This window comes from Pleurodeles waltl, chromosome 3_1 (genome assembly GCF_031143425.1).
Source record: "Pleurodeles waltl isolate 20211129_DDA chromosome 3_1, aPleWal1.hap1.20221129, whole genome shotgun sequence".
Lineage (NCBI taxonomy): Eukaryota > Metazoa > Chordata > Amphibia > Caudata > Salamandridae > Pleurodeles > Pleurodeles waltl.
In genome coordinates this window covers 1,903,580,240-1,903,593,324 of record NC_090440.1, presented here as the reverse complement: position 1 = coordinate 1,903,593,324, position 13,085 = coordinate 1,903,580,240, and the positions used below count along the sequence as shown (strand labels likewise).

General features: G+C 46.0%; 1 protein-coding gene across 3 annotated transcripts in view; it reads right to left on the bottom strand.

Moving 5' to 3' along the window:
- The window catches only part of MPP4 (MAGUK p55 scaffold protein 4), a 245,382-nt gene extending 237,086 nt beyond the window's left edge, over nucleotides 1-8,296 (bottom strand). For all 3 annotated transcript variants that reach the window (XM_069226059.1, XM_069226058.1, XM_069226061.1), the window contains exon 1: nucleotides 8,162-8,296. Coding sequence is in view for 2 of the 3 variants with exons in the window: in XM_069226058.1 (XP_069082159.1) it covers nucleotides 8,162-8,246 (85 nt within the window). In the remaining variant the exon portion in view is untranslated. The remainder of the gene's footprint in view (nucleotides 1-8,161) is intronic.
- Between the last annotated feature and the right edge of the window lie 4,789 nt (nucleotides 8,297-13,085).

Genomic DNA, 13,085 nt, shown 5'->3' with positions numbered 1-13,085 from the left:
TTTCTCTTCCTCCGTCTTTCCCACAAGTCTTTTGCTCGCAGTAAATGCTTGAGGCAGAAACAAATAAGAGCCGGCCCTCAAAAATAAGTGCTGGTGCCCTGCACCGAAAACCACTGGCTCAAATGAAGCCCTGGCTGTCAGCAATTTAGTCCATGTCGGTTACTGCCAGCCTATGTATTCCCTTATGTTCCTCCACCGCCAATGCTATCCCCCCTGCAATTGTCCACTTTTCCATCTCCACCTTCTACCTGGTATGCGGGGTCACTCTGGTGACCTCCAATACATTACAATGACGCACTTTGCCATCATCAGTGCCAAATCTATGCATTTGGAGCCTATTTTCATTTTCGCTGGCTTGAGGTACAGGCCTAGTATGCACGTCTCTATCACTCTCAAATTGGTTCTGCGTGTTGTACTTTCAAAGACCTTTGTCACCCTCAGCCAGTAGGTCCGCTATAATAAGACAAGCCCAGACTATTTGCATGAAGTCTGCATCTATCAGCGAGGACCTCGGGGTAGTCTTTATCATCAGTTCCTGTGATTATATTCAGTCTAGGTGGCGTCAAGTATGACTGCTCTACTAATGCAGGATCCAGAGTACAACCTGTATCTACGCATTCTGGTAAAGTAACTGAACTGAGTTAAGAGGAATCTAGAGTTTCTAAACACCAGATGGGGGTATCATCCCACCACAGACCAATCCTTATCTTGCAGTTCCCTACCAATTACCCAAGGTGGCTCCTCCGTTATAGCGGAGGAGCATCGCCCCACTACCCCAGCAGCATAATACATGTAAAATAAAACGATAATAAAGCAGTTTTATTATCACGTTATAATAAATGACCGGGGCGTGCCAAGTCTTGGGGTGGCACCTAGGCAAGCATAGAGGGCACTTGCAGTGGTGGAAACTGCAAGTGCGCATGATGATTTGGCCGGCTGTCTTATGATGGCAAAACCGCCATGCGCACTTAGATGTCTCCAGGTTATTGCTGAGAGCAGCAGACATAGGTTCCCAGTCCCTCTGGGAGCGTAAAAGCAGTCTGCACTGCCCAATCCCGGTGCTGCTCTCATGCTGGGTAATAGTATTACCAACATGAGAGCAGCGTCTGGATTGGCGCAGACAAGTCTGGGTGCCTGTGATACCCCATCACTTTTCCCTCCTGGCAGCCGCCACTGCACCCTACCATGTAGCTTTCGTTTTGGTCATTGTATCCACCCTCTGGAATACTCTCCCCCTCAAATTATGACTATGTTGTATTGTTATGCATCACTTCTCTCCTGCAAGCCTTGCTTACTTTTGACACCTTTGTGTCACTGCATTTTCTTCTCCCATTCTGGCATTCAGATTCAGCGGTTGCAGACTCGAGCATTCTTCAGTGGATTCCCGACTGGACAGCCACCATCCCAACAGCTCCTCCTGTTTCCTTTCTGAGCTTGTTATGTACTTATCAACTATGTGTTGCCTGCCTGCGTACTTATTGCTTTGATTAACAAGTTACTTACCTTCGATAACACCTTATCTGGAAGAGAATATATCTAGTTGCAGATTCCTTACCTGTGAATAATCACCAGGCATCAGACTTGATCCCAAAGATTTTTCGTGAGCAGTACCCCTGCGTACCGGTAGGTGGCATTGATTGGCTCTGCATTTGTCATTGTCTGTGCCGGAAATGACATTGTGGTACCTGTATAGGTGCCACCCAAGCACGCCAATGTCAGTTTCTTTTCACGACTTTCCACTCCAGAAGCACGGAGCCATGAAGAACACTGACCACTGTTGTGTGAAAACTAGGTCCCTGAAAGGGAAGTACCTGCCTCTAGAAATCCGTTTGCAGAGAGGGGAGGATGGGTGGGCCAGTAAGGAATCTTGAGCTAGATATAGGGCCTGATTTAGATTTTAGCGGACAGGATATCCTTCAATATTGTGATGGAATAACCCATCTGCCAAAATCAAAATCAGGCCCATAGTCTGTACCATGTAAGGCATTACCGAAGGTAACTTGTTCATCTGATAGAGTTCTAGCTGCAGATTCCTTACCTGTGCACAGATACCCATTCAATACCATCTTCAGAGGTGAATCTGAGAACCAATTTCAAACAAGATAGTCCTGCAGGACTGAATGGGCAAAGTGCTCATCCCTACGGACCTGACTGTCCAGAGAGTAGTGTTTGGTAAACGTGTGCAGAGGTACCCACCTTGCTTCCTGGCAGATGTCCAGGATCGGAACTCTTGCGTGCTAATGCAGTGGTCGCAGCTTTAGCACTGGTGGAATGAGCCGGGAAGCCTTCAGGAGGTTGCTTTTTGGCCAGTGTGTAGCAGATCTTAATGCAGACCACGACCCAAGGAGAGATGGTTCACTTCTGCACCACCCAACCTTTCTTGGCACCCACATACCCCACGAAGAGTTGGTCGTCCACCTGGAAATCACAGGTACAATCAAGGTAGAACACCAACTCTTTTTGGGTGCAGGCAGTGGAGTCTCTCCTCTTCCTTAGAAGGATGTGGGGGTGTGGAGGGAATTCCACTCAAGATGAAAAGCGTCTCCGAGCTAGAGCTGACTTGGAAACTACAGCAGCCACAACTGCTGACAATGCATGTTCTCAGCAGAGGCAAATAGATCTAACCAAGGCTCGCCCCATCTATGAGTGGAGATACCATTCGTGATCTTCGGATGCGTTTGTCTGCTCTGGCATTCAGAGAGCCTACCAGGTGTTGAATCACCAGGGGTATGCCTTGTTGATCCAGGGATGTCCAGAGGCATACAGCCTCTTGACAAATGGTCCATGACCTTACCCCACCCTGTTTATTGCATTGTGTTGGTATTGTCCGTGAACACCTGCACTAGCCTTCTCTTGATGGAAGGTAGAAAGACTTTCAATACCAGTTGGATCACCCAGAACTCCGGAAGTTTGATATGGAGTCCGGATTCCATCGGAGACCACAGTTCTCTGATTGCCACCTCTCCCAGGTGGCCACAGCATACCATAAGGGACGCATCTGTCACTACTGTGAGGTCTGGTTGGGGAAGGGAGAATGATCTGCCTCTGACCCAATTGTGATTTGTTAACCACCACTGCAGATATTTTGCAGTTTCCTCCGATACTGTGCCCACTGGAACTTCAGGTCCTCCTCCAGAGCCCGCATATGCCATCTGGCATGTGTCACCAGTGGGATGCAGGAAGCCATGAGTCCCAACAGCCTCAGAGTCAGTTTCACAGAAATCCAGGATAGAGGCAAAAACATTGGTATCATAGCCTGAATATAGTGGACTTGAAGCTAGGGAGGATAAGCCTGAAACTGCACCGTGTCCAGAACATCTCTGATTAAAGATAGAGTCTGAGAGGGAGTCAGGTGTGACTTGGACACATTTAGAGTGAACCCCAGCGAATGCAGCCGGTTCGCCGTAGACTGGAGGTGGGAGACAGCAGCCTGGGGCGAGTCCACCTTCAACAGCCAGTCTTCAAGATAGGGGAAGACTGACAGCCCTGATCTCCACAGTTGAGCTGCAACCACCATCACCTGGATGAACACCAGAGGGGTGCTGGTAAGGCCAGAGGGAAGCATGGTGAAGAGAAAGTGCTTGTGGCTTACCATAAACCTCAGTTAATGTCTGTGGGCAGGCTGGACAGGGATGCGGAAATAAATGTCCTGCAAGCCCAATGGTACCATCCAGTCTCCTGGGTCCACGGCAGACAATATCTGAATGAATGTGATCTTTTTGAATTTCTCCTTATTGAGGAAGACATGGAAGGCTTGCAGATCTAAGTTAGGGCAAATACTCTTGTTCTTTTTGGGAACCAGAGAGTAGTGGGAATAACAACCACAGCCTACTTCTGGCACAAAAGAGCCTTGACTTCCTCATGGAGAAGGGACAGATGATCCTCTGGCACCCTTTTATGAGATAGTGACATGAAGAGAGGGGTACTCTTAAAGGGGAGGGATTGGCCCCTTGGAACAATCTGCAAAACCTGCCTGCCTGATGGTATGGGCTGCCAGTGTGGCAGGTGATGGCGAATATTGCTGCCAACGGGGTGCCCTTGGAGGTAAAGAGGCAGACTAGGAGGGTTTAGGGGCTGCTGCAGATAGGGGGCGGTGGACTGACCAGATCTCTGGCCACCTGACCCACAAAGTCAGTGGGTGCCACGCCCTCGTCCACGCAGAGGCTGGGCAGCATGCGAGGCATGGTGGCTGGGTGGGAACTAGCATGGTTGAAAGCCCCTCCTGTAGCCACGAAAGGAGCGAAAAGAAGATTGAGGGTGCGTGGGGCTGCCCTGAGGGACAAGGACCTGGCCATATCTGGGAATCCTTGAAGCACTGGAGCGATGAATCTGCTTCGTCTCTGAATAGATTGGTGCCATCGAAGGGCATGTCCATAAGGGAAGCTTGGACCTACTCCAAAAAGCCAGATGTCCTCAGCCGGATGTGGCACCTCACGGCCACTGTTGTGGAAACCACTGTGCCTAGCAACTTGGTTGTGTCAAGTCCACATTGAATTGTGAACTTTGCTGCAACTCTCTCATCAGCATTATCCTGAGAGAATACAGCAGGTGCCTCCTCCGGGATCTGTGGCAGCACTTGCGCAACCATGTCTCACAAAGTGTGGTAAAAAGGACCCAAAAGGCATGCGATGTTCACAGACTGCAATGCTAGGCTGGTAGAAGAAAAGATCTTCTTCCCAAATGAGTCCCAAATGAGTCTAGCCTCTTGGATTCCCTATCTGTGGGAGTGGTAGGGAACGTACCGTGGGAAGTTGAGGCTTGGACCACCAAGCTGTCAGATGTGGGGTGTAGCGTGAGAAAGGTTGGGTCCCCAGGTGTGGGGTGATGGCTGAGGGCAATCATCCTATTCACAGAAGCCCCTGTGTGGCTTTGGACCAGGTACCCAAAAGGACATCTGTGATGGCATCATTGAACAATAGCAGGTGTTCGGATGTGGAAACTCCTGGTTGCACAGCACCTCTGTCAAGAGGTTAGTCTTGTCTGCCACCGAGGGTAGCTGAAGGTCCAGGACCTCAGTCGCCCTTCTCCCCCCCACTACATTAGAATCTTCCTCCTCCATAGCCATGGTAGGGTGAGAGACCATACCAGTATCTAGAGATGTGTCCAGTTCACTGGCCTCACTCAAATCATCACACCAATCCATTTCCTCTTCACAGGGCTGGTATTCTAAAGCGTCCAGCGACCCCGCCAGTCTTCCCCAAGGCCTAGCCCAACAGAAAAGGGCTCAGGCTCCAATCCAGGAGGCAAAGATTCTGTTGGCGGTGGAGTTGGCATCAGGTGACGCCTATTTGGCTCCGGATTTGGTCGGGTGACAATGGGGATGGCACTGCCGGTGGGAGCTGGCAGCGCCGGGAGCATTAACATTGGGACCGGCACCAGGGAAGGTTGAGATGGTACGACCAGTGTCGGTCAGGATCCAGGACTGGATCCTCGTGGTCCCATTGGAGTCGAGGCTGAAACCGCTGGCATGGAACCAGATGGGGTCCCCTCTGACTCCGTGTGGCCTTAAGGCACACCGACTGGGTCGGACTGCCCAAAAATGAGGTGCATGGCATCAGAGAACTCTTTCAGTTGGCTCCCGGAAAGTCAGGGAGGTGCGGAGCCGGCCCAGGCGCAAGTTACGAAGAATGAGCCCTAGAATGCAGATGCTCCCTGGTTGTGTCGGCTCACGGACGAGAAGTTAAAATGTGCTTCAACTTCTTGCTCTTCTTGTATCTCAACTTACCCGATCAGCCCGAGGACTTGGAGTGGAACAACAACTTCGGACTTCGCGACTGCTCCTGAGACCTCGACCTGCGAGGAGTCACGTGTTGGACCACCATTAGCTTTAGGGACTGCTCCCTCACAGCCTTAAGATGCATGGCCCAGCACTAGGAGCACGACTTCAGGTAGTTGTCGTGCCCCAAACACCACAAACAAACAAGGTACAGATCCATCACCGACATCAACTGATGACAGGATCCACAGGGCTTAAAAACAGCCTTGCGTGATGACATCCTGAACCACACCAGGGGGTAAACCTCAAAAATATTTAACAAAACGTCAAAAAAGTACAGTCAAAATAAAACTGAGGTAGCTATTCTCTCGGATCAGCGCTGGCTAGCACAGAAAGAAAAGAACCGACGTTGGTGCGCTTGGTGACACCTATATAGGTACCACAATTATTTCTGGTGCAGAAGATGCCAACAACAGACGCAGAGCCGATCAACGCAACCTACTGGCATGCAGGGGTACTGCTGACGAAAAATCTTCCGGATCCAATCTGATGCCTGGGGCGATTTCACAGGTGAGGAATTTGCAGATAGAAGTCTCTATTAGATATAGCAGCCTCATTCTTGACATAACTACTTTTCAGAAACTACTGCAAACTTGTCTGTTCCCTCTTTAGAAGCTTATGCTCCTGATTTTGACTTTTTCAAAATTGTGTCTAGTGCCACTTTATCCATTCAGGGATGAGTGTGCTCTCTGTAAATATTATAAATACATTAATATCCATCGTCTTGGAGGGTGAAGTTTTATTTATTTAGGAAATCAGTTGTTGTATACCCCAAAATGTCAGTGAAGTCTGCAAGACATCTTGTGTAGGGGGTTCCATTAGTACCTCCCTTCAAGTGGCAGATAATGCACACGTAAGTGTGCCTTAAACCAGGAACTGCGATTCTGGCAAACCCCCTTCTTCCATCAGTGTGGCAAAACTTCACAGGTCCCCCTTAATGTAACAGTTCCAACTGTTGGCAGTCCTGCCTTTGTCTATCCCTCCATTCTCCGTCTGAAAAACCCACCCCCATGCGTGAGAGGGGTGGTCACTGGTCGATCCTTCTTGATTACTCTTTTCCTGGTCTGCAGCGCTATAGTGAGGGCTCCGGAGTGCCTGGCGTAGGTTAATTTCATCCCCAACACGGTACCTTTCTTGATACTGTTGGCCCATGCTTCTGGAGCTGGGCTTTTGTCTTGTAAATGACGTAATTACCTTTGACTTATAATACACAAAAGGGCGACCCGATATTGCCTTGTGAGCTTGAGTAACTGTAATGAAGTAGGTAAAGGTGCCAACAAGGGATTCACTGTTACTACAGGAGAAATGCTCATTACTCAGTGATGCCAGTGAATGACACTTCACATAAATTGATTATAACTTAATATACAGTACACATTTTTAGGACAAAGAAATTAATCATATAAGCAGGTGTATACGTTTTTCAAATTTGTATTCGGAATCAACGAATGTTAAAGAAAATAAAGGGGTACTATACAAATAATAGCTCATGGTAATTGCCAGTGTCTAATACCATATGACCAGGTTCAAAGTTTTCTGACAACGTTCTCTGTACTCTTTTCTACATACAACTAGAAAACGTTTGACTTTCCACACAAATAAGACTCATGGGTCTTATGAATTGTCAAGAGGAAAGACGGGTTGTGCGTCGACGTTTTGGTCTCACTTGGTAAACATCCAGAAGGCCAACGTCAGGACTGTGATGACGAAAGAACCCCCCCCCCCCTCCCCCTCCAATGAACGTGAAACAAACCTCTGGTACAATAATCACATTGGTCTGTATGTTACAGCATACACCTGCAGTGATCCGAGCGGAGTGCTGCTCGGACATGCGAGAGGATATAAACCATATTGTTAAAAACGACAGAAGCACCTATAGAAAATTACAGAGTTGACAGGTGGTTGTGCCCGACATACAAAGTAAATGCGACGAAGTTAACAGACATATCACACATGGAGCTGTGTTGCAAAGTGAATGTGCCCGTAGTGCAAGGAGTGGAGACAATTTAAAATCATAACCCTCTATTTGTATTCGTGCTTATGTATGCGTCATTTCCATTTCTTCACTTCAAGTATTCTTAAAAATAAAAACTGGGGCCACAGTAACTGCCCGACCTTGCAAAACTGTGGTACTTTGTAAAGTTCCGGCAAAGCATCCTTATACCGGGTGGGCATATGTAAACATTATACATTATTAGGGTTCGGCCTCGACAGATCAGCTCAGCCTCAGCTCACACAATGAGGCCTTCGCACTGCCATCTGTTACCAAATGCTCTTAGGTTTCATTAGACCTTAACTGGTAGAGATTAAATTATTCTAACAATTGCCACGGCCGAGGTTCTATTCAACGGAGGTCGTTAATAGCACCCCAAGTAGATCACTTACCTGGGTATGCTGCAGCTCCTACCACGTCCAGGGGCTCCGGGTACACCATGGCGGTTCTGTGGGATGTCAGAGGCCCCAGGGGCATCTCAGAACCTGCCTAAGCAGTGTAAATCCTCTGCCTGCTAATCCGCAAAGACCCGCTCCACAAGCCACTTACCTTTCCAGGCCGAAACTCACAATCTGCTTAACCCCATCTCACTTGAAAAGGTCACTCGAAGCTGTGCGCGCGCAGTGCGCCTGGTACCATTTATTGAGATGCTGGGAATCCCAATCCCAGAGGCACAGTGGAGAGGAAGAGTAATCCTGGGAAGGTACAGCGGTTACCTTGCTAACGGGGTGCGTCATGGTCTAGTGTTAATGGTAAGAGCATCGCAAATTTGACGCAAATGATGCGTGATGAGCCTGTGACCGTGCTGTAAAAGAGTAACGTGTATTGATTCTGCATGCTGCGCAGTTATAGAAAAGTGGGCAATACACGAGTGTCAGCTATTTGAGCTCAGTTCATGATGCACGCTACTGCAAGAAAGCCAATAGGTTTTCCATACACGAGGTCTATTGCCTTTGTCAGTGTGTTTTTTGTAGACCTGTTGCCTTCCAACGTGGCTTAAAGGAAAAACGCGCGATCTGAGCCAGAGCCATAGGTCGGCTGCCCCTGTTAATTTGTAAGCTTGCCCGCTTTTAACACAAACACGTTAAAAACAGTACCAAAGGGTAGAGGTAGGAAACACAGGGGCTCAACCAGAAAGGGGAGGGAGATGTACTGGTACCATAAACAGAAAGTACCAAAGAGCAAGAAATTCGTATAACATGGTTTGGGCAAAGGGCAGAGGGGCAGGAGGTGGTGCTATCTGGTAAAAAGATTAGATTGATGATGACGTAGTGGCTGGACATAGAGAGGTGGTTCAGTCTGTATCAGGCGGGTAAATTGAAAGAAGCACAGGGGCTGGACGAAAAACTATTTAAATAGTGCTGTTTGCCGCTCTAAACCCTGGAAAGGAAAAGTGTAACTAACCAACCTTATGCTTCCGATTTTGGAGGCCTGGGGTGAAATGTGAGTTGTCTTTACAGGCATTCAAATCCCTGACTAGCATGTTACAGCAAGTATCAAAGGAAACAAATATCAGAGGAAAACGCTTAACTCACTGAGCCACATTGTCGACTAGCACATAGGCTAGCTTGTACACGAGCACCAGAGAGGTGAGGGTGCCATTGGTCCTTATACATGCAAGCAAAATAGCCCACCGGCTCCGAGTTAGGAAGTAAACACAGAAATAATCGACTAGATAAGAGTGAGCAAGGGAGAGAGGAGGACATACACCAGAAGGTGTTCTTACCCAGGTTCTAATTGGGAGCCATGCTGCACGAGCATGGACGTCATTCAGGGGTCGCCACGCTTCCCCCTTGCGACCCCTGCCACTGTCTTTGGGACCCCTGGCCCTCGGAGGAGGCAAATCAGTGCCGGGAACACAGTGGCAGCTCGTCATTATAGACAATGTTTGGGGCTCCACTCGCTTTGTTTTCTTTCCGTTTTTTTGTTACCCTAATAGTGAATAATACTTCATTATTTACTATTAGTGTAATAGAAAATGAAGTACAATAAAAACAATTCTAGCTTAAGCGTCAAGAATTTTCAATTCTATTAAGGACACGAAGGCGAGGATTATGCTATCTCTCTCTTTACTGGCCCAAACAGCAGCCAATCAAAATACAGTAAATGAAAAAACTACACATCCCATGATGCTTAACACTTAGTCACATGGTCCAATCACCAACATCGACCTTAGTCCATAAATGTCTTGACCCACGATGTCACTTCCTCTTTCTTTGGTAAAATCAGATAATGTTCAAAATTTGAAATCAAAACTTCTTACATAGACTTGACACCAGGAGTCAGGACCAACAACTCCAACCGAATGTCACAAGAACTCAACCAGAGCCCAAACTTGTAGAGAAAAATCTCCCAGGAAGAAATCGAGTAAAGGAATCCTCATCAAAACGCAGAGGAGATTCAGGAAGTCTTCTGATCAGACCCTAAAATAACATACAAAAGGTAGGTAATATCCAAATAATTGAACAAATTTCAATAAAAACTGATCATCATTCAGTATAATCAAAATGGGTGGGTAATAAATAGTAATCAAATACAAACAAATTAACAGATACTTTTGAGTCTACTAAACAAATCTTCCTATGGGTGGGATAATCCTCACCTCCGTGTCCTTAATAGAATTGAAAATTCTTGACGCGTAAGCTAGAATTTTTTTTTAATTCTACGTCAGGCCTGGAGTCTCCGATTATGCTAGTTTAAAGCTGCTCCATTATCACAGTAGCTACATCCAACACAGGTGTAGGGGTGAATATGGGTGTAAACATAAATAAATAGTCCGATGCGAAGAAGCAGTTTTCGGAAGGTTTATTCCAATACAAGGACCCACGACGGCATGAGCAAAACAACCATCGAAGTCGAGATTCTGTCGGCAACTGCCAAAGGCTCAACTTCTCGAACTCGGAATGTTTTGCTGACACAGACAGGGTACGAGAGACAACTAAAAGTAAACAAACACAAAGAAACACAATATCACATAATAAGGAATACCAGTAAGGCATAACAATACTGCATGTTACATGTTACATCACCTTCCCTCCTAACAATGAAAGGAAAGTCAATTCATCAGGTAATCACTAAATCTAGAAGGCAGTTAAATAGTACGATTGAACTTTGTTCTTACCTCCTTGTCCCCTATTCTACCAGAATTAGTATCTGGACCAGACATGTCAACTGGGATAATTTTAGTATTCTCTGAAGGTGTCAACGTAGCAACTCGCTCAGAGGGAACATTACTAACACCAATGGAAAAGTCAGTGGAATCCGAATTGGTTGGAGATGATGGACTACCTTGCCCATAATATACCTTTCCAAAATCCCAAAATCTCAGCTTGTTCGGTAGATATCGGAACAACGCTATTCCTATTCCACTATCCCTTACCATCTAGCAAAAGCGAACTTTTATTCGCCTTAATAACTTTAACCGGTAAAGAAAACTTGGACTCTCCTTTCATTACCTTCTGCGGGTTTTTGATTAAAACAAAATCCTGAACGTTGACATCATTCTCCTTGACTCTATTTCTGATGTCATAATTTTTCTTTTGTATTAATTGTTTTTTGACACTGTGCATCTTAACTTGTTTAAATCTATTAAACCCCTTTCTTCCTTCTTGCATTTCCTGTTCTGCAGGAGCCACGAGGGAGTCAAATTAGTGACAGCTTCCCTTCCTCTAAGAAGTAAGAAAGGATTTAATTCCGTGGTAGAATGGGGTGTGGTATGATACGCCCAAAATTTTTCTTGAACAAAATGTGCAACATTTACATTCATGGCAACAGCTGTCTGTATCCCCTCTTTTAAAATGCGGTTGGCCCTTTCCACCAAACCATTAGATGTAGGACTGTACAGTGCTACCTGAGAGTGCTTAATGCCATATTTTTCGAGAAAAGCTCCCATCTTATGGGACGTAAAATGTACTCCATTATCAGTTATTATAGATGTTGGTGAACCTTCTAGATGGAATAGTCTCTCCAAAAATGCTATAACAGATTCAGAATCTGCACATTCGACAAATGAATAATAGATCCACTTTGAGAAATAGTCAACAAGCACAATTAAGAACCTCATTTCTCTAGGTAAAATGTAAAATGGACCTGAAAAATCAATGGCTAAGCTGTCCCATGCTTTACTAGGAAAAGGGACAGGATATAAAGGTTTGGTATGATTCTTCCAGTGTTTGTCAGATCCATCAAAATGATTGCAATTTTCAACAAAGTGCGTAATTTGCTCGTTTAAGAGAGGGCACCAATATGATGCTTTCAGTTTTTTCACCGTAGCCGAAATCCCCAAATGCCCAAGATGGGCAATTTTCACAATTTTATTTCGAAGACTGTTAAGAGGAATAAACAAATCACCCCTCATACAAACATCATTTTCAGATGATAACTCACCCGCCACTTGTTTGTAGGATCTCATTTCACTACCTAAAGTCTTCTCTGAAGGCCAACCACTGTTGACGAAGTGGGACACACGAGACAGCACTTTGTCATTCGCCATGGATGTTTTCGATTCATCTACAGTAATTCTGCCATCACAAGCTGAGACAGCATCAACCAAACCACACACTCATTCTCATGACTCTCTGTTTCCCCACAGGGAAATTGTAACGGCATACAGGACAAACAATCAGCCTGAATGTTCTTTCCTCCCTGTATGTATTTGACACTCAAATTGTATTCCTGTAATTTAGATAAAATTTGCACCAAACGAGCAGAAGCTTTTCCTAGACCATTACCGCTTAGAAGGTACACTAACAGCTTGTGGTCAGTAAACACATCACATTTTCTACCCCATATGTAAGTCATGAATTTTTCCACAGGCCACACACAAGCTAGAGCTTCTCTTTCTATAGTGCTGTAATTACTCTCTGCTTCCGAAAGAAACCTAGAAGCAAATGCCACTGTGTTTTCTTTCCCATCAACTAACTGCCCGAAGACAGCTCCTAAACCTTTTAAACTCGCATCCACAGCTATGAACGATTCTCTCAAAGGGACAAAAGGTTTAAATGAAGGTGCAGATAACACCAAATCCTTCACTTTCTGAAAAGTTACATCAATTTCCTCATTCCAAATGAACTTTTGACCCTTCTTGAGCCTAGATCTCAAAGGTTGGACTATTAACGCATATCCGGGCACAAAACGTGCATAGTATTCGCACAGTCCCATATATGAATGCAGTGCGTCCTTATCTGAAGGGTCAGGAGTGTTTTTAATGGCTTCCAAATTGCAGAGTTTTGGTTTTATTCCGTCAGCAGAAATCGTGTGACCAAGATATTCTACCTGATCAACCATAATTTTGCACTTCTCTGCTTTTACCGTCAT